Source organism: Carcharodon carcharias, chromosome 14 (genome assembly GCF_017639515.1).
Source record: "Carcharodon carcharias isolate sCarCar2 chromosome 14, sCarCar2.pri, whole genome shotgun sequence".
NCBI lineage: Eukaryota > Metazoa > Chordata > Chondrichthyes > Lamniformes > Lamnidae > Carcharodon > Carcharodon carcharias.
In genome coordinates, this window is record NC_054480.1 from 124,004,344 (window position 1) to 124,032,035 (window position 27,692).

The 27,692-nt window shown below is 47.4% G+C and overlaps 2 protein-coding genes across 3 annotated transcripts in view; both read right to left on the bottom strand.

The window, feature by feature from the left end:
• Nucleotides 1-7,540: 7,540 nt before the first annotated feature.
• tpgs1 (tubulin polyglutamylase complex subunit 1) lies at nt 7,541-10,567 on the bottom strand. Its single transcript, XM_041203814.1, has 2 exons — nt 10,331-10,567; nt 7,541-9,914 (listed from the first exon to the last, which is right to left on the bottom strand). The coding sequence occupies exons 1-2, from the start codon at nt 10,535-10,537 to the stop codon at nt 9,336-9,338; spliced, it is 786 nt and encodes a 261-aa protein (XP_041059748.1). The 5' UTR covers nt 10,538-10,567; the 3' UTR covers nt 7,541-9,335.
• A 5,056-nt stretch (nt 10,568-15,623) lies between these two features.
• LOC121286697 (SHC-transforming protein 2-like) overlaps nt 15,624-27,692 on the bottom strand; it is an 85,434-nt gene continuing 73,365 nt past the window's right edge. For both annotated transcript variants that reach the window (XM_041203675.1, XM_041203676.1), the window contains 4 exons: nt 23,896-24,072; nt 22,583-22,914; nt 21,743-21,879; nt 15,624-17,024 (listed from right to left, as the gene is read on the bottom strand). In XM_041203675.1, coding sequence (XP_041059609.1) covers nt 21,751-21,879; nt 22,583-22,914; nt 23,896-24,072 — 638 coding nt within the window. In that variant the 3' untranslated portion in view covers nt 15,624-17,024; nt 21,743-21,750. The remainder of the gene's footprint in view (nt 17,025-21,742; nt 21,880-22,582; nt 22,915-23,895; nt 24,073-27,692) is intronic.

The following is a 27,692-nucleotide window of genomic DNA, read 5'->3' on the forward strand; positions in this document are numbered from 1 at the left end:
TCCGGAAGTGCCTAGTCAGATGATGAGGTGCTGTTCCTCCAGTTTGTGTTGAGCTTCACTGGAACATTGCAGCAGGCCAAAGACAGACATGTGGGCATGAGAGCAGGGTGGTGTGTTGAAATGGCAAGCGACAGGGAGGTCTGGGTCATGCTTGCGGACAGACCGAAGGTGTTCCGCAAAGCAGTCACCCAGTCTGCATTTGGTCTCTCCAATGTAGAGGAAACCGCATTGGGAGCAGCGAATGCAGTAGACTAAATTGAGGGAAGTGCAAGTGAAATGCTGCTTCACTTGAAAGGAGTGTTTGGGCCCTTGGACAGTGAGGAGAGGGGAAGTAAAGGGACAGGTATTGCGGAGGGTGCTAGGCAGAGGTGGAATTGCAAAGCGTGGACAGGCGAACGGGGATGGTACTTTCAAAAGGCATTTCAAAATCTCTACAGAGAAATTGTTAACTGAAGTTGGAACCCAGGGAATTGAAGGCAAATTATTGAGCTGGCTAGGAAATTGGTCCAGTGCCAGGAGTCACAGTAGGAAATAACGGGCAGGTATTCCAATTGGCTGGGTGAGACTAGCAATGTCTCGGAAGAATCTATGTTGGGGTCTCAACTATTCACTGTATTTCTGAACAACATAGTTGATGAGATAGAAAGTCACAAATCCAAATTTGCCAATGTCACAAACATAGGTGGCACTGTAAACAGTGTAGATGGAAGCATCAACTTACAAAGAAATATTAAAAGATTAAGTGAGGGGGAAAAGCTGTGGCAAATAGATTTCAATGTAGAAAAAATGTAGGTCATCCACTTTGGACCTAAAATTAGTGAAAAGCTAGCAACAGTGGAGGTCCAATGTGTCTTGGTGGTCCAAGTGTCTCATTAAAATGTCAAAATCAGAAAATAATCAAAGAGACAAATGAAATGCTGGACTTTATATCCAGAGCACTGGAATACACATGGAGTCAGATGTGCTGTGGATAAGGGGAACCACTGGATGCACCCCTCCATCAATTTCACATGGTCCATCACTGACACCTCCCTTCCTTGACCTCTCTGTCTCAATTTCTGGTGATAAACTGTCCACCAATATTCATTACAAGCCTACTGACTCCCACAGCTACCTCGACTACTGCTCCTCACACCCCACTTCTTGTAAGGATTCTATCCCATTCTCTCAGTTCCTTCACCTCCGTCGCATCTGTTCCGATGATGCTACTTTCCAAAACAGTGCTTCTGACACGTCTTCCTTAACCGAAGTTTCCCACCCACAGTGGTTGACAGGGCCCTCAACTGCGTCTGACCCATCTCCCGCGCCTCTACCCTCGCACCTTCCTCTCCTTCCCAGAACCATGATAGTGTCCCCCTTGTCCTCACTTTTCACCCCACCAACCTCCGCAAAGCATCATCATCCACCATTGCCGCCAATTCCAGCATGATACCACCACAAAACACAACTTTCCTTCACCCCCAGTCGGCATTCCGTAGGGACCGTTTCCTCCGGGACACCCTGGTCCACTCCTCCATCACCCCCTACACCTCAACCTCCCTCCCATGGCACCTTCCCATGCAATCACAGAAGATGCAACACCTGCCCCTTTACATCCCCCCCTCCTCACAGTCCAAGGGCCCAAACGCTCCTTTCAAGTGAAGCAACATTTCACTTGCACTTCCCTCAATTTAGTTTACTGCATTCACTGCTCCCAATGCAGTCTCCTCAACATTGGAGAGACCAAATGCAGACTGGGTGACCGCTTTGCGGAACACCTTCAGTCTGTCCGCAAGCATGACCCAGACCTTCCTGTCGCTTGCCATTTCAACACACCACCTTGCTCTCATGTCCACATATCCATCCTTGGCCTGCTGCATTGTTCCAGTGAAGCTCAATGCAAACTGGAGGAAGAGCACCTAATCTTCCAACTAGGCACTTTACAGCCTTCTGGACTTAACAATGAGTTCAACAACTTCAGATCATGAACTCTTTCCTCCAGCCTCACCCCTTTTTGATCCCTTTTTTAAAATATTTTTTAATTTTTATATATACATTTTTCCCCACCTATTTCTATTATTTTTAAAATTTATTTCCATTCATTGTTTTATTCCCACTTTTTATCCGATTTTGATACTTTCTCCCACACCATCCCCTCCCCCCACCCCATTAGGGCCACATCACGGACTCACCTGCTTTCTACTCTTAATGTCACCATTAGCACCTCCTTTAGCCAGTATCACCACCGTCAACATCCCTTTGACCTTTTGTTTATGACACTGTTTGCAATCTTTCCTTTGCCTCCACCTATCACTGGCCTTCTATCCAGCTTCATCTGTCCTACCCCCCTTAAACAGTATATATTTCACCACATTTCTACTTCTCTTTAGTTCTGAAGAAGTCATACAGACTCGAAACATTAACCGTTTTTCTCTCCACAGATGCTGTCAGACCCGCTGAGATTTTCCAGCAATTTGTGTTTTTGTTTCAGATTTCCAGCGTCCGCAGTATTTTGCTTTTACAAAGTGACATAGATTGGTTGGCAAAGATCTGGCAAATGGAGTATAATATGGGCAACTGTGTCCTAATGCACGAATCACAAAAGGCTAGAATGCAGATACAGCAGGTAATTAGGAAAGCTAAGAGAATGTTAACATTTGTGAGGGGAATTGATTACGAAAGTAGGGAGGTTATGCAGCAGTTGTACAGGGCACTGGTGGGACCACATCTGGAGTATTGTGTACAGTACTGGTCTCCTTATTTAAAGAAAGATGTAAATGTGTCAGAAGCAATTCAGAGAAGGTTTACTAGACTAATACCAGGAATGGGCTGGTTGTCTTATGAGGAAAGGCTGGACAGGTTAGGCTTATATCCACTGGAGTCTGGAAGAGTAAGAGGCAACTTAATTGAAACCTTTAAGATCCTGAGGGGTCTTGACAAGGTGGATGTGGAGAGGATGTTTCCTGTTGTGGGAGAATCTAGAACCAGGGGCCACAGTTTAAAAATATGGGCTCACTCATTTAAGACAGATGAGAATTTTTTTCTCTCAGATGGTTGGGAATCTTAGGAATTCTACATCAAAAGGCAGTGGAAGCAGAATATTTGAATATTTTTAAGGCAGAGCTAGATAGATTCTTGATTAACAAAGAGGTAAAAGGTTATTGGGAGTAGGCAAGAATGTGGGGTTAAAGTTACATTCAGATCAGCCATGATCCTATTGAATGGCGGTGCAGGCTCAAGGCGCCAAGTAGCTTACTCCTGCTCTTAATCTGTATATTCATATGTTAGACACACGAAAGGGGGGTTCTTGAACTGGAGTGAGTTACAGACTGGAATCAATTCGGGTGGTTTACAAAGAGAATAACAGATTCCTGGGACTGAGTTACAGTCCAGAATCTAATCAAGGTGTTCAGAGAGGGTTTAAATAGAATGACATACCCGGGAGTGAATTACAGACCGGAATCTAATCGAGGGGTACAGTGTGGTTTATATATAGAATAACAGATACCCAGCACAGAGTAACAGACTGGAATCTAATTGAGGAGTTCAGGGTGGTTTATATATAGATAAGATATTATATAAATAATGTCCTTTAGAGAAGGAAATCTGCCAGCCTTACCTGGTATGGCCAGCATGTGACTCCAGATCCACTGCAATGTGGTTGACTCTTAAGTGCTCTCTGAAATGACCTAGCAAGTCACTCAGCTGTATCAAACTGCTACAAAGTCTCAAAAAAGGAATAAAACCAGATGGACCACCTGGCAACGACCCAGGCACCAGAAACAACAACAGCAAACTCAGGCCTGTCGACGCTGCAAAGTCGTCCTTACTAACAACTGGGGGCTAGTGCCAAAACTGGGAGAGCTGTCTCACAGACCAGTCGAGCAACAGCCTGACATATTCTTCCTCACGGAATCATACTTTACAGATAATGTCCCAAACACGACCATCACCATCCCTGGGTTTGTCCTGTCCCACAGGCAGCACAATGGTATACAGTTGAGAGGGAGTTCCCTGGGAGTTCTCAACATCGACTCCGAACCCCATGAAGTTTCCTGGCATCAGGTCAAACATGGGCAAGGAAACCTCCTGCTGATTACCAAGTACCACCCTCCTTCAGTTGATGAGTCAGTGCTCCTCCATGTTGAACACCACTTGGAGGAAGCACTGAGAATGGCAAGGGCGCAGAATGTACTCTGATGGGGGACTTCAATGTCCATCACCAAGAGTGGCTCGGTAGCTGCTAGACTGGGTCTGAGGCAGGCGGTGAGGGAACCAACAAGAGGGAAAAACATACTTGACCTCAAATTCACCAACCTGTTGGCCACAGATGCATCTGTCCATGACAGTATCGGTAGGTGTGACCACCGCACAGTCGTTGTGGAGACGAAGTCTCACCTTCACATTGAGGGTACCCTCCATCGTGTTGTGTGGCACTGCCACTGTGCTAAATGGGATAGATTTTGAACAGAACTAGCAACTCAAGACTGGGCATTCAATGAGGCACTGTGGGCCATCAGCAGCAGCAGAAATATACTCAACCACAATCTGCAACCTCATGGCCCTGCATATACCCCACTCTACCATTGCCATCAAGCCAGGGGATCAACCCTAATTGAATGCAGAGTGCGAGAGGGCATGCCAGGAGCAGCACCAGGCATCCCTAAAAATGAGGTGTCAACCTGGTGAAGCTATAACACAGGACTACTTGTGTGTCAATCAGCATAAATAGCAAGTGATAGACAGAGCTAAGCAATCCCACAACCAACGGATCAGATCTAAGCTCTGTGGTCCTGCCACATCCAGTCATGAACGATAGTGGACAATTAAACAACTCACTGGAGAAGGAGGCTCCACAAGTATCCCCATCCTCAGTGATGGGGGAGCGCAGCACATCAGTGCAAAAGATAAGGCTGAAGCACTTGCAACAACCTCCAGCCAGAAGTGCCGAGTGGATGATCCATCTTGGCCTTCTCCGGAGGTCCCCAGCATCACAGATGCCAGTCTTCAATTCACTCCACGTGATATCAATAAACGGCTGAAGGCACTGGATAGTGCAAAGGCTATGGGCCCTGACAACATTCCGGCAATAGTACTGAAAACTTGTGCTCCAGAACTTGCTGTGCCCCTAGCCAAGTTGTTCCAGTACAGCTATAACACTGGCGTCAACCAGGCTATGTGGAAAATTGCCCAGGTATGTCCTGTACACAAAATGCAGGGCAAATCCAACTCAGCCAATTACCACCCCATCAGTCTACTCTCAATCATCAGTAAAGTTATGGAAGGGGTCATCAATAGTGCTATCAAGTGGCACTTGCTTAGCAATAGCCTGCTCACTGACGCCCAGTTTGGGTTCTGCCAGGACCACTCAGCTCCTGACTTCAGTACAGCCTTGGCTCAAACAGAAGAGCTGAACTCCTGAGATGAGGTGAAAGTGACTGCCCTTGCCATCAAGGCTGCATTTGACTGAACGTGACATCAAGGAGCCAAAACTGGAATCAATGGGAATCAGGGGGAAATCTCTCCGTACTTAGCACAAAGGAAAATGGTCGTGGTTGTTAGAGGTCAGTCATCTCAGCTCCAGGACATCACTGCAAGAATTCCTCAGGGTAGTGTCCTGGGCCCAACCATCTTCAGCTGCTTTATGAATGATCTTCCTTCCATCAGAAGGTCAGAAGTGGGGATGTTAGATGATGATTGCACAATGTTCAGCACCATTCACGACTCCTGAGATACTGAAACTGTCCATGTCCAAATGCAGCTAGACCTAGACTGTATCCAGCTTGGGCTGACAAGTGGCATTAACATTCGCGCGACACAAGTGCCAGGCAATGATCATCTCCAACAAGAGAGAATCTGACCATCGCCCTGTGACATTTAATGGCATTGCCATCGCTGAATCCCCCACTATCAACATCCTGGGGGTTACCATTGACCAGAAACTGAACTAGCCATATAAATACTGTGGCTACAAGAGCAGGTCAGAGGCTAGGAATCTTTCGGCGAGTAACTCACCTCCTGACTCCCAAAGCCTCTCCATCATCTACAAGGCACAAATCAGGAGTGTGATGGAATACTCCCCACTTGCCTGGATGAGTGCAGCTCCAACAACACTCAAGAAGCTTGACACAGTCCAGGACAAAGCAGCCTGCTTGATTGGCACCACATCCACAAACATTCACTCCCTCCACCATCCCAGCACAGTAGCAATTCCTGCACTGCCGAAATTCACCAAGGCTCCATAGGCAGCATCTTCCAAACCCACAACCATAACCACCTAGAAGGACAAGGCCAGCAGATAGATGGGAACACCACCACCTGAAAGTTTCTCTCCAAGCCGCTCACCATCCTGACTTGGAAATATATCGTCCTTCCTTCACTGTCATTGGATCAAAATCCTGGAACTCCCTCCCCAACAGCACTGTGGGTGTACCCACACCAAACGGACTGCAGCGGTTCAAGAAGGCAGCTCACCACCACCTTCTCAAGGGCAACTAGTGATGGACAGTAAATGCTGGCCCAGCCAGCGACACCCATATTCCATGAATAAATACAAAAAAGATTCCTGGGACAGAGTTACAGACTGGAATCTAATCGAGGGATTTGGGTGGTTTGTATATAGAATTACAGAGACCCGGGAGTGAGTTACAGACTCGAGTCTAATCAAGGGCTTGTGTTAATTGGTGTTTTCCCCCATGTACTCTACTTTTTGTATAATCCACCTCAGGGATTGGAATATTTCAGATGGGAATTTGGGTATGAGTGCTCTCATTATGCTGCTGCTCTCAGTTCCACCAAGCTTAGAGAACTTCCTGTTCCCCACATTTTGAAATCAACTTCAAGTTTTTAATCAAAATTTTGGTTGTGTGTGGCTCTCCCCCTCCAATGATTTAATCCAGTACGACATCACACCAACATTATGACTGCGGCAAATGATGGTCATTCAAATTCAACTGATTTCACCTCATTCACATTTAGTCTTTAAATGAGATGTGATGGAGCAGAGCATCTCAGCTGGTTGGGGGAAGAAAACATAGAATGGCTATATGGCATCTATTAATACTGTTGTTCCCAGACTGGAGAATATTTGTTGCAAATATGTTCTTGGCTTGGTGGGAGTGGGCTGGAGATAGGATCCTGGCTTCATTAGGTTTGGAATTGGATGATACTGACAGTCTTGACAAGTATGATTTTCACTCATTTCTCCAAACGCCTCCAGAGCGTGTCATGGAATCAACAGCTCTTTCAATCCCTCCACCAAGTCGCAGAGCCTCTTGGGGAGGGGCAACTGTGCAGAGTGCACAAAAGACTCCAAACCTAATGTTTCAGACTCCTAGGACTGACTTCACCAAAGGAATGCCAGGCAGAGACAGCCCAAGGCCAAATGCAGCACTTTTGAATAGCAGCAGGTTAGAACTTGGACGACGAAGCACTCGGCGACAACAGCTGCGTGAGGAGGGCAGACACAGATCATTGAGGCGAGCAGGGAAGGAACGTATAAAACGCTGGTTTGATGACGTGCTGGATAGACAGAAATAAGTCAAATCCAATATGGTCAGAATTGATCACAAGGTCTATAATTCCATTCACATGTTTAGAAACATTCAGCAAGTCTCAAGTAATGCAAGTCACTGGAGCTTGGTATTATATATGCATAATTTTTGAAATAAAAGACCCTCAATTCTGAGCTCCCTCTTCAGAGCAGCAAGGCAGTCACCAAGCTGACAGCAGTTGCTGACACACTCTCTGTTGTGACTTCAGGACTATTCCCCACCTTGGTACACATCCTAGATAAAATGTCTGCATTAAAACGTTGTTATTGTGAATGAAAAGACTCTGAATTATTTGACTTAATTGGAGGCAGTGTAGCATAGATTTACCACAATGGTACCTGGATTCCAAGCATTAATTTAGAGGGTTGTATTCCCTGGAATGCAGTAGATTAACTTTGATTGAGTTTACAAGATATTAAGAGGAACAGAAAGGGTAGATAGAGAGAAACTATTTCTGCTGCTTGGAGAGAATATGACTAAAAATTTGTCTAAAAATTAGAGCCAGACCCTTCCAGAATGAAATTTGGAAACACTTCTTCACACAAAGGGTGGTAGAAGTTTGGAACGCTCTTTGCAAATGGCAATTGATGCTAGATGAATTGTTAACTTTTAATCCAAGGTTAATAGAATCTTATAAATCAAAGCCATGAAGGAATTTTGTGCCAATGATGAACATATGAAGTGAGATCACAGATCAACAATAATCTCACTGAAGGCTAGAGTGGCTGTGCCTAGTTTAAGAACAGAATTTTGCTTTAATGCCAGGTTGCCATTATGAGCTGATTCACGATTTTTGCCCTGTGGTGAAAGGTTCTCAGCTGTCTGATCTGTACCACAACTTAAGACACACAGCTCCAGGGGTACAGACTGAAACAAAATAACATCACTGCATTCCACCAAGAACATCCTGTGTACAAAATACTTTCAGTGACATTCTGGCTCTGAATACGGTGTCCAAAGACTGCTGAGTATGGGAAATGGAACTGAATGATTACAAGAACTGTGACTGGATCAGGTTATGTTTTAATTTGACTGTTTAGCACAGCAAAGAGTGCTATATCCAATCGAAGTGCTAGATCCAATACTGATACAAAGCAGGATATAACCAGGCACTCGATAATCCTCAATAACAGACAAACAAAGTGAATGCGGAGCAGCAGTAGCTCACTATCCATGTAATACAGACCCAGTTTCAAATTGCTGCACTATACTGCGAGAACCCTAAACACAGAGTCAGGGGCTGCACCCTTTGCATAGGAAGCAGAAGAACAAAATCAGCCAGCATTCTGACTCCTGCTCCATATCCAGTTCCCCAAGGTGAGGGGGTGTGTGTGAATTCAATCCCTAGAGCTGAATATGCTGCCAATTCCTGCTGTTTATGCCTCAGATATTCAAGCTGGACAAGACAAGAGCAGTCTGCAGTCTGAGACAGGGAGACAGTGCAGCACTGACACAGACTTGGACTATCTCTGGCTGGTGGGAGGTGGAAGTGGGGAGACATCAAGCAACACGAACAATGCAGGAACATTGAATAAACTGCCTCTATAGCAAGCACATAGCAAAGGAAACAAAGTCAAAATGGGCACAGGGATGAGCAGGATGGCTGGACAGAGGGGGGATCTGAGGGATAGGGCACGAGGGAACTTGCCTCCCTGCAGTCTGCATCTGTAACAATGCATTGTGTGTTGAGGCAGGTAACAATGAGCCAGCACCATGAGAAACAGGCTGTGGAGGGACTTATTCGGTTGGATCTTGGCCATTCTGTGGTCAGTGTGTCCACTGCCTGTTTTTGTACATTGAGAATCAACAGACAGGTTTTACTTTCTCAATGAAGAGAGGAGCAGTGAGCAGGATGAACTCTTCCTTGGATATTGACGGAATCGATTCATTTTTCTGGAGCCTCAATGCTCTTTCCATTGCCTGTCCAAGCTGGTCAGGAGCCAGCTTTGAGCCAGCATCGAGATACCCGACAGAGCTGGAGGAGTCTCCGATGCTGACTGCATCTTTCAGAGCTTCAAGCAGAACCTGACACAATGTCCGATCAGCCTCGTCAGAATCAGCAACCACATCAAACAATCTGCCGGAAATCTTCACAAACTCCAAGAAGATGAGGCAGGTTAAAACCCCGTGTCTGAAGACACCGAAAGGAACAGCCTCATGATCCCAGCATTGCAGTTTGTGGATCAGGGAGCAGGATGAGAGCTGGGCATCTGCACAGATCTGTTTCAGGAGCTCGGTGTAGGCTCGACCCTTCAGGCCAGCTTTCTTCTTCTTACCGATGGGGGAGCTGAGGATCTGGAAAGCCGAAGCCAGGTTCCTGCTGAAGGCCGGTCTGCTGTAGTGACAAAGCAGCAACTGCTTCAAGGCTCTGGGGACAAGCTCCTATACAGAAAGCAAAGGAGGTTCGGTTACTCTCCAAATTCAACTACAACCCGATACCCACTGACACCTCCTGCACCTGCTAACCCCCCTCGACATCCACAACCCTCCACGACACACCAACCATCACCATCCCACAAAACACCCAATGACTCCCCTGGCACTCACCAACCCCTCACACCACCATTGACCCCGACCCCCTGACCCGCAGCCCCCCGGACATTCACCGATCCCCCAGCCTCCACAACACTCACTGACGCCCCACTCCGCCGGAACCAATGCAGTGAGGCCATCGGCTATTCTACCGTGGATGCCATCACGCCCCTGGAGGGAGATTCCGGGCGCCCGTGTTTCATGTGGTGAAGGCTCTGGTTCAGTGGACGAGGCCTCGGGCTCGGTTACTCCCGCGGTCCGCGTACCTGCTGCTGTTTCGGGGCAGCTTTCTCCGCCGCTCCCTCCGAGGCCGCCGCCAGGTTTTCGAAATATTCGCTCAGAAAAGAGACGGGATCCTCAGGCCTGTTCTCCAGGATCTTGAGCAGCGCCTCCCGGAGTGTGGGTGTGAGAGCGGCCGGGACAGGAGGCTCCAAGAGCGGCTCCGTCCGACTGGAAACCACCGCCGCCGCCATTTTTGTGCGGGGCAGCAACTAGTGTCACCGGAAGCCCCGTCCCCCCCTCCGGGAAACCGGGAGCGGAACTTTAGTTCCGGCGGGTTGACTTCACCTGAGATAAAAAGTGCAACGAGAAATAGCAACAATTTGCATATATATAGCACCTTTAACGTAGTAACATGTTCCAAGGTGTTTCACATGGTATGTTATCAAAAAAAATTGACATCAAGCCACGTTAAGGCTCCAATGTAGTAAAATAGTGGTTAATAATACATATAATAGATGTATAATAGTTAGATTATTATACATCTAATAAATGTAGAGGCCTAGACGAATAATATACAGCCTTAGAGTTCATATCCCATCATAACAGCTGGGAAATTTAAACTTCTAAAATTTAAATTAAATAAATCTAAAATGAAAAAACACATCAGTAACAGTCTGGTGTAAAAATGCAAAACAAAAACAGAATTACCTGGAAAAACTCAGCAGGTCTGGCGGCAACAGCGGCGAAGAAAATTGCCAGACCTGCTGAGTTTTTCCAGGTAATTCTGTTTTTGTTTTGGATTTCCAGCATCCTCAGTTTTTTTGTTTTTATCTGGTGTAAAAATGCATCTGGTTCACTAATGCTCTTTCGGGAAGGAAATCTGTCATCCTTACTGGTCTGGCCTACATGTGACTCCAAACCCACAGCAATGTGGTTGACCCCTAACTGCCCTCTGAAATGGCCAAGTAAGCCACTCAGTTTTACTTAAGATGACAGTTCAGCATAACCTTCTCAAGGGCAATTAGGGATGGGCAATAAACGCTGGCCTTGCCAGTGATTCCAACATCTTGTGAATGAAGACGAAAAAAAATTAGATCAGATGACCAAAAGCTTGGCCAAAGAGGTAAGTTTTAAGGAGTGCCTTAAAGGAGGAAAAGCAGGTAAAGAGACAAGAGACATTTGGGGAGGAAATTCCAGAGCTTAGGGCCTAGGCAGCTGAAAGCATAGCCATCAATAGTGGAGTGATCAAAATCAGGGATGAAAAAGAGGCCATAGCTGGAAGAGCAAAGAGACTTTTGGAGGGTTGTGGCACTGGATGAGATCACAGAGATAGGGAGGGGTGAGATAATGGAGAGATTTGAAAGCCAGGATCATAATTTTAAAATTGAGGCATTCCTGGACCATAGCCAAGGTGGGTTAGCATATACTGGGGGTGATGGACAAATGGGACTTGATATGAGTTGGGACATGGACCGCAGAGTTTTACATGATCTCAAGTTTATGGACGGTGGAAGGTGGGAGAGCAGCCAGGAGTGCATTGGAATAGTCAAGTCTAAAGGTAAAAATGGCATGAGATGAAAGTGGCAGAGTGGGCACTGTGACAGGGGTGGAAATAGGCATTCTTAGTGACAGTGCAGGTTTTTTTTTATTCATTCACAGGATGTGGGCTTCACTGGCTGGGCCAGCATTTATTGCCCATCCCTGGTTGCCCTTGAGAAGGTGGTAGTGAGCTGCCTTCTTGAACTGCTGCAAGTCCATATGGTGTAGATACACCCACAGTGCTGTTAGGGAGTTCCAGGATTTTGACCCAGGGACAGTGGAGGAATGGACATATATTTCCAAGTCAGGATGGTGAATGACTTGGAGGGGAACATCCAGGTGCTGCCCTTGTCCTTCTAGGTGGTAGTGATCGTGGATTTGGATATGAAGTTAGAAGACCATCTTGGGGTTAAATATGACTCCAAAGTTGCAAACTGACAGGTTCAGCCTCAGACGGTTATGAGGGATAGGGATAGAGACAGTGGCTAAAGAATGGATTTTGTGACAGGGAACCAAAGACGTTGGCTTCAGTCTTCCCAATACTTCATTTTCACCTCATCCAATACTGATGTTGATAAGCAGTCTGATAATTTTGAGATAGTGGAGGAGTCAAGAGAGGTGGTGGTGAGGTAGAGCTGAGGTCAGCATACATCTGAAAACTAGATAATGTTGTCAAAGGGCAGAATGTGGATGATAAATAGGTGAGGACCAAGGATAGATCCTTGGGGGTAAGGGGTGCAGGGGTGCACCAAAGATCCAAAGAAAAAATGTTTCAGATGTTTTATTTTAAATCAGTGTCCATGAATCTGTTTAGTCTTCCTTTACATTTTGTAGTTGCAAATTGGGAATTGGAAATTGGGGTTAGAATTAGTTCACAACTTTTTAAGATTAGTTGGGCTCTTCAATGGACACCCGGTTAAAGCTGATTTTGCATCAACCCCATTTGCAGCTTGACCAATCATAACTTAGCAGGTAGCACTGATATCTCAGTATATCAAGGTTATGGTTTTGAACCTCATTCCAGTCAGTACTGTGGAAGTGTCTCTGACAGTGCGGCACTCCCTCAGTACTGACCCTCCGACAATGCAACACTCCCTCAGTACTGACACTCCGACAGTGCAGCATTCCCTCAGTACTGACCCTCCAACAGTGCAACACTCCCTCAGTACTGACCCTCCGACAGTGCAGCACTCCCTCAGTACTGACCCTCCGACAGGGCAACACTCCCTCAGTACTGACCCTCCGACAGGGCAACACTCCCTCAGTACTGACCCTCCGACAGGGCAACACTCCCTCAATACTGACCCTCCGACAGTGCGGCGCTCCCTCAGTGCTGACCCTCTGACAGTACTGGGGGAGGGGGTGAGATCCAGTCCTTGCACTTATTCCTGTCAACCCTGCTGAGGGGGTCAGGATTGGGAGACCCATTGTTAAACATAGCAGAGCAATTTGGGAATGTGTCTGTTTTGAGGGCTGAAAAGGGTTAGGAAATTGTTGATTCTGTCACCTGGGGAAGATAACGTTTTCATAATTAAAATTCTGCAACCCCCTGCCCCCCCACCATCTCTCTCTGATTTGTGCATTCAGATTCTGACACCAAGCTTCAACAAGGGTCTCGGGGTGTGGTAGCTCTGATGCTAGACGGGGTCCCAGAAACACTCTAGCCCTCTCCAAAACACCATTACACTGACAGCCTTGTAGCTCCAGCCCCAACAGAACATTCCAGAAGCATTGGAGATGTAGGTGATACGTGATGCATTTTGGGACGAGTAACACGGCAAAGGAATACTCACAGCTTAGGGGAAGTGGTGGCGTAGTGGTATTGTCGCTGACTAGTATTTCAGAGACCCAGGGTAATTCTTTCGGGACCTGGGTTCGAATTGCACCACAGCAGATGGTGAAATTTGAATTCAATAAAAATCTAGAATTAAAAGTCTGATGATGACCATGAAACCATTGCAGATTGTTGTAAAAACCGATCAGGTTCACTAATGTCCTTCAGTGAAGGAAATCTGCCATCCTTACCTGGTCTGGCCTCCACATGACTCCAGACACACAGAAATGCAGCTGACTCTTTGATGCCCTCTGAACAAGGGCAATTAGGGAAGGGCAATAAATGCTGGCCTAGCCAGTGACGCCCACATCCCATGAACAAATAAAAAAAAAATGAACGGTAGGGCCCTAGGAAGTACAGAGGATCAGAGGGACCCGGGTGTACATGTCCATAGATCCCTGATGGCAGCAGCACAAGTAGATAAGGTGGTTAAAAAGGCATATGGGATACTTGCCTTTATTAGCTGAGGCATAGAATATAAGAGCAGGGAGGTTATGTTGGAGCTACACTAGTTAGGCTACAGCTGGAGCACTGTGTGCAATTCTGGTCACCATGCAATAGGAAGGATGTGATTGACCTGGAGAGGGTGCAGAGGAGATTCACCAGGATGTTGACTGGGCTGGAGCGTTTCAGCTATGAAGAGAGACTGGATAGGCTGCGGTTGTTTTCCTTAGAGCAGAGAAGGCTGAGGGGGGGGGAACCTGATAGGGGTATACAAAATTATGAGGGGGCGTAGAGAGGAAGAAATTTTTCCCTTTAGTGGAGGTGTCAATAACCAGGGAGGCATAGATTTAAGGTAAGGGGCAGGAGGTTTAGAGGGGATTTGAGGAAATTTTTTTCACTCAGAGGGTGGTTGGAATCTGGAACACACTGCCTGAGGCAGAAACCCTCACAACATTTAAGAAGTATTTAGATGAGCACTTGAAACGCCTTAGCATACAGGGCTAAGGGCCAAGTGCTGGAAAATGGGATTAGAATAGATAGGCACTTGATGGCCAGCATGGACACAATGGGCCTGTTTCTGTGAAGTTTAACTCTATGGACAGAACTTAGCCTTTGTTGGGGGGCCGGGTGGGGGTGGTTGGGTTGCCAACTGCTGCTTGCAATCGGGGCCGGACTGCGATTTCATGATGGCGGGCCAATTAAGGCCCACCTACGAGCAGCAGTGCTCAGTGCTGCCTGTGTGGACAGGGGAGGGATTGCGAGCAGAACGAGCGCGAACTTGGCGCATGCGCCTGTTTGATAATCTCCCTGAGGCACAGAGCTGCCTCAGGGGGATGAATTATATATAAAAAAAAATAAAGAAATTAAAAATGTAATAAAATATGTCCCCTCTTGTGATTAAGATTAAAAAATGTTTATTTTTTTTATTTGCTTTAGGAAACCTCATCCCGCCCCTGGAAGAGTTTTCCTAAAAAGTGCAAAGGCTGCTTGGCCTTTTCGCCTGCCCGCCAACTCTAAGGCTGGACTGGCAGTGAAAATTTTAACTTAACTGATAACTTAATGGCCTTAACAGGCCTTTTAATTATCAGCGGGGGTGCTGCCAACTCAGGCACGTGCCCGCCGATCAAAATATCGCACGAATGCGCAATGACGTGGGGAAGCTCGCCCGATGTCAACGCGTGTCATTTCACGCTCAGTGGGCTGGGCGTGCCCATGTCCGCCAAGCTAAAAAATTTTGCCCTTTGACTCTATGACACTGGAAGACTCTGGACTGACACTAATAGAGAAGCAGCCTGTGGCTGCACTGGGGACATTGTCCTGGGGTGGGGGTGGGCCAGGGGACAGGGTGGGGGGGCGCAAACCAACAATGATGAACAAATCATCCCGACATGGTCATAGTCTTTGCTGCATTCAGATTCCAGCTGAACTCGAGGTTCAATGCCCAGCTCAGCAGATCTCCCATTCTTTGCCTAGAGGATGCACCGCATGCAGGACAAATGGGATTAACACAAAACACCTTCCAATCATCACTTTTATTTCAAAGATTAATCACAAAACTTCTTATTGACAAATATCACCAGAATCAGAGACATGGGAGAAAGAGAGACAGACAGGCAGGGAAAGAGAAACAGTGAGTGAACCCGAGAGAGTAAGCAAGGCAGCAGGCAAGGAAGACAGTGGATGAGGGGGAGAAAGACAGTGAGAGAGAGACAGTGAGAGAGAAGGAGGCAGAGACAGAGAGAGAAAGTGAGACAGAACTCTCAGCACTACCTGCCTCCCTGGTCCGCAAATCATTTTTTTTGAAATGTTTGTGGAGTGAGTTCTTGATGCTCTGGATGGTAAAACAGGGGCAGGTTCTTTGAATTCTTCCATCAGCATCTTAAGCACTGATGAGTTCAAGAGACATCTTGATCCTAACCAGCACAGGACGGAGACACAGAGTCATTATAGCACACAAGGAGGCCATTCAGGCCATCACATCCATGTCAGAAGAGGCACAGTCATAGAGGTCTACAGCACAGAAAAAGGCCCTTCGGCCCATTGCGTCTGTGCTGGTCAGACAATCACCTAACTATTCTAATCTCATTTTCCAGCACTAGGCCCATAGCCTGTATATCATGGCATCGCAAGTGCACATCCAAATACTTCTTAAGTGTAACAAGGGTTTCTGCCTCTACCACCCTTTCAGGCAGTGAGCTCGAGGCTGCCTGTCTGTAGTGTCGAAGCTCCCTATACTCAGTCTCATGGATTAGAGGTGTTGTTTAGTTTCCCCAGAGTTTCCCATGTGGGGATGTTGAAGATAATCTCTCCCCCTGTGCAATCCCATGTTAGTCCTACCCTTTTTCTCTGATAAACCACCACCCACCCTCGCTCACTCCATCCCCACACACCCAGACACTCCCTGACTCTCAGTCTCCAGCACCAGCCCTACCAACTCGGGTGATGGTTTAACTCCCTGTAATTTGATGTTTACACATAACACAGGGCGTACAGCACTGACTGAAGGTGAATCATCCCCTTTTACCGCTGTGTGTGTTGTACAGATGTACAGGAGTTGACATTGAGACACGTATAGTCCCAGAATTCATGATTCCCTCCATCCGTCCATCTTTTGTCATCACAATGTGTCCTGAACACATCATCAATATAAACAATTAATTTTCAAGTTCAATTGAATTTTGTTTCTTGACAGCCGAGGTAGTGATTATTACTCTGACTGCAGTAAGCAACATGCCCAGTAAAGCAGCAGTAGCGGAGAGAAAGCTGGTCATGAGAGAGAGGAATCTCAGCCCCTCCTGTAAACACCTTAACTCCAGTCTATAATCAAAGCAACTCTGCTGCTCGGGAACATCGGTTTCCCAATTGAAACCTCCAGATATCTTCGGAATCCAGGGTGATATTCAAATCATATCAACCGCCATCTGTGAGCAGGAGAAACATACAGAGCTTACTAAAGATAGGAACTAGAATGACATTAGCAACAGTGATAGGAATGATAGTGATGGCAACCCTGTTTTCAAATCTCTCTCCACAGCCACACCCCTCCCTATCTCTGTAACCTCCTCCTGTCCTTACAATCCTCCCTGTCTCTGTAACCCCCTCCTGCCCTTACAATCCTCCCTATCTCTGTAACCTCCTCCTGCCCTTACAATCCTCCCTATCTCTGTAACCTCCTCCTGCCCTTACAATCTTCCCTGTCTCTGTAACCTCCTCCTGCCCTTACAATCTTCCCTATCTCTGTAACCTCCTCCTGCCCCTACAACCCTGCCTATCTCTGTAACTTCCTCCTGTCCTTACAATGCTCCCTATCTCTGTAACCTCCTCCAGCCATGACAATCCTGCCTATCTCTGTAACCTCCTCCTGCCACGACAATCCTTCCTATCTCTGTAACCTCCTCCTGCCCTTACAATCCTCCCTATCTCTGTAACCTCCTCCTGCCCCTACACCCCTCTCTATCTCTGTAACCTCCTCCTGCCCTTACAACCCTGCCTATCTCTGTAACCTCCTCCTGCCCTTACAATCCTCCCTATCTCTGTAACCTCCTCCAGCCATGACAATCCTGCCTATCTCTGTAACCTCCTCCTGCCCCTACAACCCTCCCTATCTCTGTAACCTCCTCCTGCCCTTACAATCTTCCCTATCTCTGTAACCTCCTCCTGCCCCTACAACCCTGCCTATCTCTGTAACCTCCTCCTGCCCCTACAACCCTGCCTATCTCTGTATCCTCCTCCAGCCACGACAATCCTCCCCATCTCTGTAACCTCCTCCAGCCACGACAATCCCCCCCATCTCTGTAACCTCCTCCTGCCCTTACAATCCTCCCTATCTCTGTAACCTCCTCCAGCCCCCACAACTCTCCCTATCTCTGTAACCTACTCCAGCCCCTACAGCCCTCCCTATCTCTGTAACCTCCTCCAGCCCCTGCAACCCTCCCTATCATTGTATCCTCCTCCTGCCCTTACAATCCTCCCTATCTCTGTAACCTCCTCCTGACCCCACAACTCTCCCTATCTCTGTAACCTCCTCCTGCCCCCACAACTCTCCCTATCTCTGTAACCTCCTCCTGCCCTTACAATCCTCTGAAATATCCACGCACACATCTAATTCTGGCCTCTTACATATCCCCAGGGCACAAAACTCCTTTGAAGTATTTTGGGACTTTAAAAGGTGCTATGGAAATGCAACTTATTGTTGATAGTGACAGAGTTGGAATTTTTTCCAATATTGAACAGTTTCTCACTCTGACTGCCCAGCCCCTGTGACGCTGGAATATATTCCCTTCCCTGCAGCCGATCTCCTTCTCCCTTTCAGTTACTGATCATCCGCTGGTGAAAATCCGGCCTCTCCCCGATCTGTCCCCTCAATTGTTGTTCCCTCCCTTCTCTGTCCTCTCAGAGATCCACTCACTGATCACACTCTGCCCCTCTGTTGTCCAGCTTTGGGGAAGAGTTTTGCTCTCCTTCCCATGAGCCAGACATGGAGGACATGACGTCAATTAATCCTCCCCATTTGCAATGATTTACACTCCTCTTGTGTCAGTTGTGCCTCAGTGGGTCACATTCTTGTCTCTGAATCACAAGGGTTCAAGTCCCACTCCATAATCCAAGCTGACACTCCAGTGCAGTGCTGAAGGAATGTCACACTGTCAGAGGTGCAGTCTTGTGGATGAGACGTTAAACAGAGGCCCTGTTGGTGTCTCAGTGTCATGAAGCCATTAGTGTATATAATATTATTGGAAAATATTTTTATTTTAAAATAGAAGTTTAGTCTGTGGGTATATCTTAATTGGATTAAAGGTAGCTAGTCTGGGGGCTTTGATGTGCACTAGTTTTGATAAGTAAGAGAGATAGGGTGCATTTGCATTTTTTGAATAGAGCATTCAAGAAGTCGGGTGAAAACTGACACCTATTTAGCAGCTACCAAACGATATGTTTATATTACTAATAAAATTGGTACTAGGAAAGGGGTTTCATTGTTAAAGAGGTTTAGTTCAGAGGTTGATGATACATTGAGAATTTACATTCAATAGGCTGGATGAGGTATAACTTCAGCAGTGTTGTGTGTGTAGGGCAGAGGCAATATAACATCAAAGCAGCTGTGAGCCTACCACTGCTTGCACAGGAACCAAAGTGAAAAGAACTTCATTTTGAATTTGTACGGTGAAAATGCTTTGCCTGGTGTCTGGTTAAGTCTATGGGTAGCTGTTGCCTTAATGGAGATTAGTTTGGCAATTTGTTAAAAGTTATGATAGTAGTAGTTTGTAGCCATGTGTGTGTATATTTTAACCTGTGTAAATTAATAAAATGTTTCATTTAATTTAATGTAAAACCTCAAGAACTGGTGGTCTGATTCCTGAATTTAGAGTCACATCTCAAACATAACGCTTAAAATGATAGGTTATGACAGTTGTTTAGAATTTCCCTCTGGGATTTTAAAATAACTCTGCTTTATTAACTGCATCGGTCATAACACTCAGGTAGGTGTAACAGATCACATGACCACCACATTGAAGAAGAGCAGCGATATTATGCTCGATGTTCTGAACAATATTTATCCCTTAAACAACATCACTGAAAGAAATGATCTGATCATTATCACATTGCTGTTTATGGGGTCTTGCTGTGCGCAAATTAACTGCCGTGTTTCCTATATTTTAGCAGGGACTACGTTTCAAAATGTTTGTCATTGGCGGTAAAATACTTTGAGACATCATGACGATGTGATAGGCACTATGAAAATACAAATCTTTCATTTAGCTTTTCCTTGGCACTCTTCCTGTATCTAGGCTGTGTCTCTGTGTGATTCTCCCAGTCCCTGTATCTAGGGTGAGTCTCTGTGAGATTCTCCCGGTGCCCGTGTCTAGGGTGCACCCTGTAAGATTCTCCCAGTGCCCGTATGTAGGATGGGTCTCTGTGAGATCCTCCCAGTGCTCGTGTCTAGGGTGCGTCTCTATAAGATTCTCCTGGTGCCCATATCTAGGGTGCATTTCTGTGAGATTCCTCCAGTCCCCATGTCTAGGTTGCGTCTCTGTGAGAGTCTTCCAATGCCCGTATCTAGGGTGCGTCTCTGTGAGATTCTCCCAGTCCCCGTATCTTGGGTACATTTCTGTGTGATTCTCCTGGTGCCTGTATCTGGGGTGCGTGTGAGATTCTCCTGGTGCCCATATCTAGGGTGCATTTCTGTGAGATTCCTCCAGTCCCCATATCTAGGGTGCGTCTCTATGAGAGTCTCCCACTGCCCATATCTAGGGTGAGTCTCTGTAAGATCCTCCCAATGCCCGTATCTAGGGTGTGTCTCCATGAGATTCTCCCAGTGCCCGTATCTAGGGTATGTCTCTGTAAGATTCCCCAAGTTCCTGTATCTAGGGTGCGTCTCTGTAAGATTCTCCCGGTTGCCGTATCTAGGGTGCGTCTCTGTAAGATTCCCCCAGTCCCCGCATCTAGGGTGAGTCTCTGTAAGATTCTCCCGATGCCCATATCTAGGGTGCGTCTCTGTAAGATTCTCCCGGTGCCCATAACTACGGTGCGTTTCTGTGAGATTCCTCCACTCCCCATATCTAGGGTGCGTCTCCATGAGAGACTCCCAGTGCCCATATCTAGGGTGCGTCTCTGTGAGATTCTCCCAGTGCCCGTATCTAGGGTGCATCTCTGTGAGATTCTCTCGGTGCCCATATTAGGGTGCATTTCTGTGAGATTCCTCCAGTCCTCATATCTAGGGTGCATCGCTATGAGAGTCTCCCAGTGCCCGTATCAATGGTGCGTCTCTGTGAGATTCTCCCAGTCTCCGTATCTAGGGTGCGTCTCTGTGAGATTCTCCCAATGCCCGTATCTAGGGTGCGTCTCTGTGAGATTCTCCCGATGCCCATATCTAGGGTGCGTCTCTGTGAGATTCTCCCAGTCCCCGTATCTAGGGTGCGTCTCTGTGAGATTCTCCCGATGCCCGTATCTACGGTGCGTTTCTGTGAGATTTCTTCAGTCCCTATATCTAGGGTGCGTCTCTATGAGATTCTCCCAGTGCCCATATCTAGGGTGCGTCTCTGTGAGATTCTCCTGGTGCCCATTTCTAGGGTGCGTCTGTGAGATTCTCCCAGTGCCCGTATATAGGGTGCATCTCTGTGAGATTCTCCCAGTGCCCGTATATAGGGTGCATCTCTGTGAGATTCTCCTGGTGCCCGTATCTGGGGTGTGTCTCTGTGAGATTCCCCAGTGCCCTTATCTAGGGTGCGTCTCTGTGCACTTCCCCCAGTCCCCTTATCTAGGGTTAGTTTCTGTGCAATTCTCCCAGTGCCTGTATCTAGGGTGCATCTCTGTACGATTCTCTCGATGCCTGCATCTAGGGTGCGTCTCTGTGCGATTCTCCCGATACCTGTATCTAGGGTGTGTCTCTGTGAGATTCTCCTGGAGCCTGTATCTAGGGTGCATCTCTGTGCAATTCTCCCGATGCCCATATCTAGGGTGCGTCTCTGAGAGATTCTCCCGGCTCTAGAGGTCACACTCGAAAGCCCATGATTCCATTTCTAGAAAAATGCTAAATGGAGAAACATTCTGTGTAGTGACACTCGTGCTGGCCCTCATTGTATAATAACGTGTCCTTTCCAATCAGTCTCTAATCCAGACAGACTGTCACACTGACACTTACAGCTGCACTCAGTGCCTCCTCTTGATGATCTGCTTCAGGCAAACTTCACTCTCGGCTGCTACAATTGGAACCTCACTCTCAAAGTGATAGTTAATCAGGTGAGTGATATTCTCAAACAATAAATCCTTCGTCCGAACCTGGAAGGAAGAAGCAGAGTTAGAGCCAATGCTGGAGGCGGCAGGGGCAAAGAGGTGCAGAGAGGTAGAGACGGAGGGCGGGGGAAGAGATGGGAGTGGTGGAAAGATGAGGGAGGTGTAGTATAAGGGTCTGGTATGTACAGGGTGAATGTGGGACTGAGTACAGAACTGCCCACATAGTGATGTAGGAAGGCACATGACCCAGAGCAGGGAACCCACCCAGTGTGGTGCTTGCCAGAGACGTGTTAACAGCTAGCTCCTTGCCTGTATCCTTACTGTATATATGTATATAGTTACAGGTATTTAATAAAGACTTGCTGTTAACACACAGAAGACTACAAAGACTTCCCTAACAGACATGTTCTGTTACCAACCCCATTACAGCAGGGGCAGGCGGAGAGGTAGGGGCAGGGGGAGAGATAGGAGCAGGGGGAAAAGGGAGCAGCAGGGGGAAGAGGGAGCGGCAGGGGAGGGGGGAGCAGCAGGGGAGAGGTAGGCACAGGGGGGAGCAGCGGGGGCAGGAGGAAGCGAAAAGCACTTTGAATGGGAAGCAGTTCTTTAAAGTTGCACCTGGAAGTGAGTGTCAGCAAACTATTCAATCACAGAAGCATCACCCCCTCTTTGCGCCACCCCCGCCCCGCCCCACAGGAACATTCTAGCAGCAGACAATGCACAGCCATGAGCAACAGGAACCCTCCCTTACCCACAGACACTGGAGCTTCCAGCCCCGTTGCTTGCTCACCACTCCTTCTGGGTCCACCAGTAGCAGATGCTTGGCTTGGCTATTGTGCATTCCAGTCAGGACATACTGCCCAGGGTTTGTCAGGCTTTCCCTCACTAGGAAATCTCCATCCAACACCAGGAGCTTCTCGGCCACTTTCCGACTAATTTTCCCATGATACCAGGATTGCCGCTTTAGTTGCTCCTCCTCCATGGCCCTGCCTGTGCCGACATTTAACCGCGAGATTCCCGTTCCTCCTCCTTTACATTTGCTGGATTTGGCATCGTGCAGTTTTAAGGCATCCTCAAATGGCCCTTTAGTGGAAAGATAATAAACGTGAGAGAGGCCAGGCTGAGTTTGTCTGCATTGTAGTACAAACAGCCTCCACCCACTTTCTCCTGTGAACAGACAATGAGAGACCGCATAACTCACTCACACGCAGTCTCACAGATAGACACACACAACAACTTGTGTTTATATTGCATCTTTAACATAATACAACAAAAGGAGTCTGACTGAACAAAAGTTGACACTGAACCATGTAAGGCGATGTTAGTACAAGTGACCAAATGTTTGGTCAAAGACGTAGGGTTTAAGGAGCATCTTAAATGAGGAGAGAGAGGTGGAGAAGGTTAGGGAAGGAATCCCAAGTAGCTGAAGGCAAGGCTGCCAATGGTGGAAGAATTAAAATCAGGAATAGCCAAGAGGACAGAACTGGAGGAATGCAAAAGCCTTGCAGGGTTGTAGTGCTGCAGGAGTTTACAGAAGCAGAGGGTACTGACCATCTGAAAATGCAGTGCTCCCTCAGTATTGACCCTCCGACAGTGCAGCACTCCGTCAGGACCACACTGGGAGTACAGCTCTGAAGAAGAGTCATACGGACTCGAAACGTTGACTCTGTTTCTCACTCCACAGATGTTGTTAAACCTGCTGAGCTTTTACATCATTTTCTGTTTTTGTTTTAGATTTCCAACATCTGCAGTATTTTGCTTTTACCGTACTGGGAATGTTGGCCTGAAAAATAATTCTGAGAAGCTGTCAACAGTGATACATTCCTGAGGGAATCCTGCGGTAGGTTTGAGGGATGAGAGAATGTGAAACAATTACCCAGGGCTGGGAAACAGAATGTGGATTGAATCCAATCTCTGAGCTACTGTTTCTCATCGTGATTTTGCTAAAATGGCTTCAGGCAATGATTCTGATTGTGAGAGTTAACTGGTCACAGGCAGTGAAAGGAACCAATCATCTGCCTGGACCTTACTGCGGTGCTGGGTGTATGTCATATAAACACTTACTCATGTCAAACATGTCTTTCTCGGGACTCTCCATCGTGTCCCCTGATGCTCCGTTCAGAGTTACTCTCATCTCACTGCCGCTCCATTCCTGCTGGTCGAGGGACTGAGTGTTAACGTACATGTGCTCCTCACACGTGGATTTTCCATATGGCCGGAGATAACCGTCACTGAACGCACCTGTAATTTACAATCCCACGACTGTAGTCAGTGCCATGCAGTAATGGTGAAGGCTGGTGTACAGGCTTTGTTCTGGTCTCACTCCCTGAGCTTCTATATCAGTGTCATGGGGAGGTTGTTGCTCATTCTGATTGAGAGCAACTTGAATACTGAAGACATTGGTCAAAATTCCTTCCTGGACTGTGTCACCGGCTCAGTGGTTAAATGCACAAGCTTATGTGGTTCTGAGCTTTACAGTATCCCAGGATCAGCTCTCACTTTAATAACAAAAAACAAAAACAGAATTACCTGGAAAAACTCAGCAGGTCTGGCAGCATCGGCGGAGAAGAAAAGGGTTGACGTTTCAAGTCCTCATGACCCTTCAACAGAACTAGGTGAATCCAAGGAGAGGGTGAAATATAAGTTGGTTTAAGGTGGGGGGGGGGGGGGTTAGGTGGGGGGAAAGAAATGAAGTGGGGTGGTGTGGTTGTAGGGACAAACAAGCAGTGATAGGAGCAGATCATCAAAAGATGTCACGGACAAAAGAACACATAGGTGTTAAAGTTGGTGATATTATCTAAACGAATGTGCTAATTAGGAATGGATGGTAGGGCACTCAAGGTATAGCTCTAGTGGGGGTGGGGTGGAAAGGCAAGCAGGGCATAAAAGATTTAAAAATAACGGAAATAGATGGGAAAAGAAAAATCTATATAAATTATTGGAAAAAACAAAAGGAAGGGGGAAGAAACAGAAAGGGGGTGGGGATGGAGGAGGGAGTTCAAGATCTAAAGTTGTTGAATTCAATATTCAGTCCGGAAGGCTGTAAAGTGCCTAGTCGGAAGATGAGGTGCTGTTCCTCTAGGTTGCGTTGGGCTTCACTGGAACAATGCAGCAAGCCAAGGACAGACATGTGGGCAAGAGAGCAGGGTGGAGTGTTAAAATGGCAAGCGACAGGGAGGTTTGGGTCATTCTTGCGGACAGACCGCAAGTGTTCTGCAAAGCGGTCACCCAGTTTACGTTTGGTCTCTCCAATGTAGAGTAGACCGCATTGGGAGCAACGAATACAGTAGACTAAGTTGGGGGAAATGCAAGTGAAATGCTGCTTCACTTGAAAGTAGTGTTTGGGCCCTTGGACGGTGAGGAGAGAGGAAGTGAAGGGGCAGGTGTTACATCTTTTGCGTGGGCATGGGGAGGTGCCATAGGTGGGGGTTGAGGAGTAGGGGGTGATGGAGGAATGGACCAGGGTGTCCCGGAGGGAACGATCCCTACGGAATGCCGACAGGGGGAGTGAAGGGAAGATATGTTTGGTGGTGGCATCCTGCTGGAGTTGGCGGAAATGGCGGAGGATGATCCTTTGAATGCGGAGGCTGGTGGGGTGATAAGTGAGGACAAGGGGGACCCTATCATGTTTCTGGGAGGGAGGAGAAGGCGTGAGGGCGGATGCGCAGGAGATGGGCCGGACACGGTTGAGGGCCCTGTCAACGACCATGGGTGGAAAACCTCGGTTAAGGAAGAAGGAGGACATGTCAGAGGAACTGTTTTTGAAGGTAGCATCATCGGAACAGATGCAACGGAGGTGAAGGAACTGAGAGAATGGGATGGAGTCCTTACAGGAAGAGGGGTGTGAGGAGTTGTAGTCGAGGTAGCTGTGGGAGTCGGTGGGTTTGTAATGGATATTGGTGGACAGTCTATCACCAGAGATTGAGACAGAGAGGTCAAGGAAGGGAAGGGAAGTGTCAGAGATGGACCATGTGAAAATGATGGAGGGGTGGAGATTGGAAGCAAAATTAATACATTTTTCCAAGTCCCGACGAGAGCATGAAGCAGCACCGAAGTAATCATCAATGTACTGGAGAAAGAGTTGTGGAAGGGGGCCAGAGTAGGACTGGAACAAGGAATGTTCCACATACCCCATAAAGAGACAGGCATAGCTGGGGCCCATGCGGGTACCCATAGCCACACCTTTCTTCCTCCAAATAAAAGGTGTGGCTATGGGTACCCGCATGGGCCCCAGCTATGCCTGTCTCTTTATGGGGTATGTGGAACATTCCTTGTTGCAGTCCTACTCCGGCCCCCTTCCACAACTCTTTCTCCGGTACATCGATGATTACTTCGGTACCGCTTCATGCTCTCGTCGGGACTTGAAAAAATTTATTAATTTTGCTTCCAATCTCCGCCGCTCCATCATTTTCACGTGGTCCATCTCTGACACTTCCCTTCCCTTCCTTGACCTCTCTGTCTCAATCTCTGGTGATAGACTGTCCACCAATATCCATTACAAACCCACCGACTCCCACAGCTACCTCGACTACAGCTCCTCACACCCCGCTTCCTGTAAGGACTCCATCCCATTCTCTCAGTTCCTTCGCCTCCGTCGCACCTGTTCCGATGATGTTATCTTCAAAAACAGTTCCTCTGACATGTCCTCCTTCTTCCTTAACCGAGGTTTTCCACCCACGGTCGTTGACAGGGCCCTCAACCGTGTCCGGCCCATCTCCTGCGCATCCGCCCTCACACCTTCTCCTCCCTCCCAGAAACATGATAGGGACCCCTTGTCCTCACTTATCACCCCACCAGCCTCCGCATTCAAAGGATCATCCTCCGCCATTTCCGCCAACTCCCGCAGGATGCCACCACCAAACATATCTTCCCTTCACTCCCCCTGTCGGCATTCCGTAGGGATCGTTCCCTCCGCGACACCCTGGTCCATTCCTCCATCACCCCCTACTCCTCAACCCCCACCTATGGCACCTCCCCATGCCCACGCAAAAGATGTAACACCTGCCCCTTCACTTCCTCTCTCCTCACTGTCCAAGGGCCCAAACACTCCTTTCAAGTGAAGCAGCATTTCACTTGCATTTCCCCCAACTTAGTCTACTGTATTCGTTGCTCCCAATGCGGTCTCCTCTACATTGGAGAGACCAAACGTAAACTGGGTGACCGCTTTGCAGAACACCTGCAGTCTGTCCGCAAGAATGACCCAAACCTCCCTGTCGCTTGCCATTTTAACACTCCACCCTGCTCTCTTGCCCACATGTCTGTCCTTGGCTTGCTGCATTGTTCCAGTGAAGCCCAACGCAAACTAGAGGAACAGCACCTCATCTTCCGACTAGGTACTTTACAGCCTTCCGGACTGAATATTGAATTCAACAACTTTAGATCTTGAACTCCCTCCTCCATCCCCACCCCCTTTCTGTTTCTTCCCCCTTCCTTTTGTTTTTTCCAATAATTTATATAGATTTTTCTTTTCCCACCTATTTCCATCATTTTAAAATCTTTTATGCTCCCCCACACCCACTAGAGCTATACCTTGAGTGCCCTACCATCCATTCTTAATTAGCACATTCATTTAGATAATATCACCAACTTCAACACCTATGTGTTCCTTTGTCTGTGACATCTTTTGATGATCTGCTCCTATCACTGCTTGTTTGTCCCTACAATTACACCAACCCCCTTCACTTCTCTCCCCCCACCCGACCACCGACCACCAACCACCCCCCCCCCACCCACCCCCCAACCTGAAACCAACTTATATTTCACCCCTCTCCTTGGATTCACCTAGTTCTGTTGAAGGGTCATGAGGACTCGAAACGTCAACTCTTTTCTTCTCCGCCAATGCTGCCAGACCTGCTGAGTTT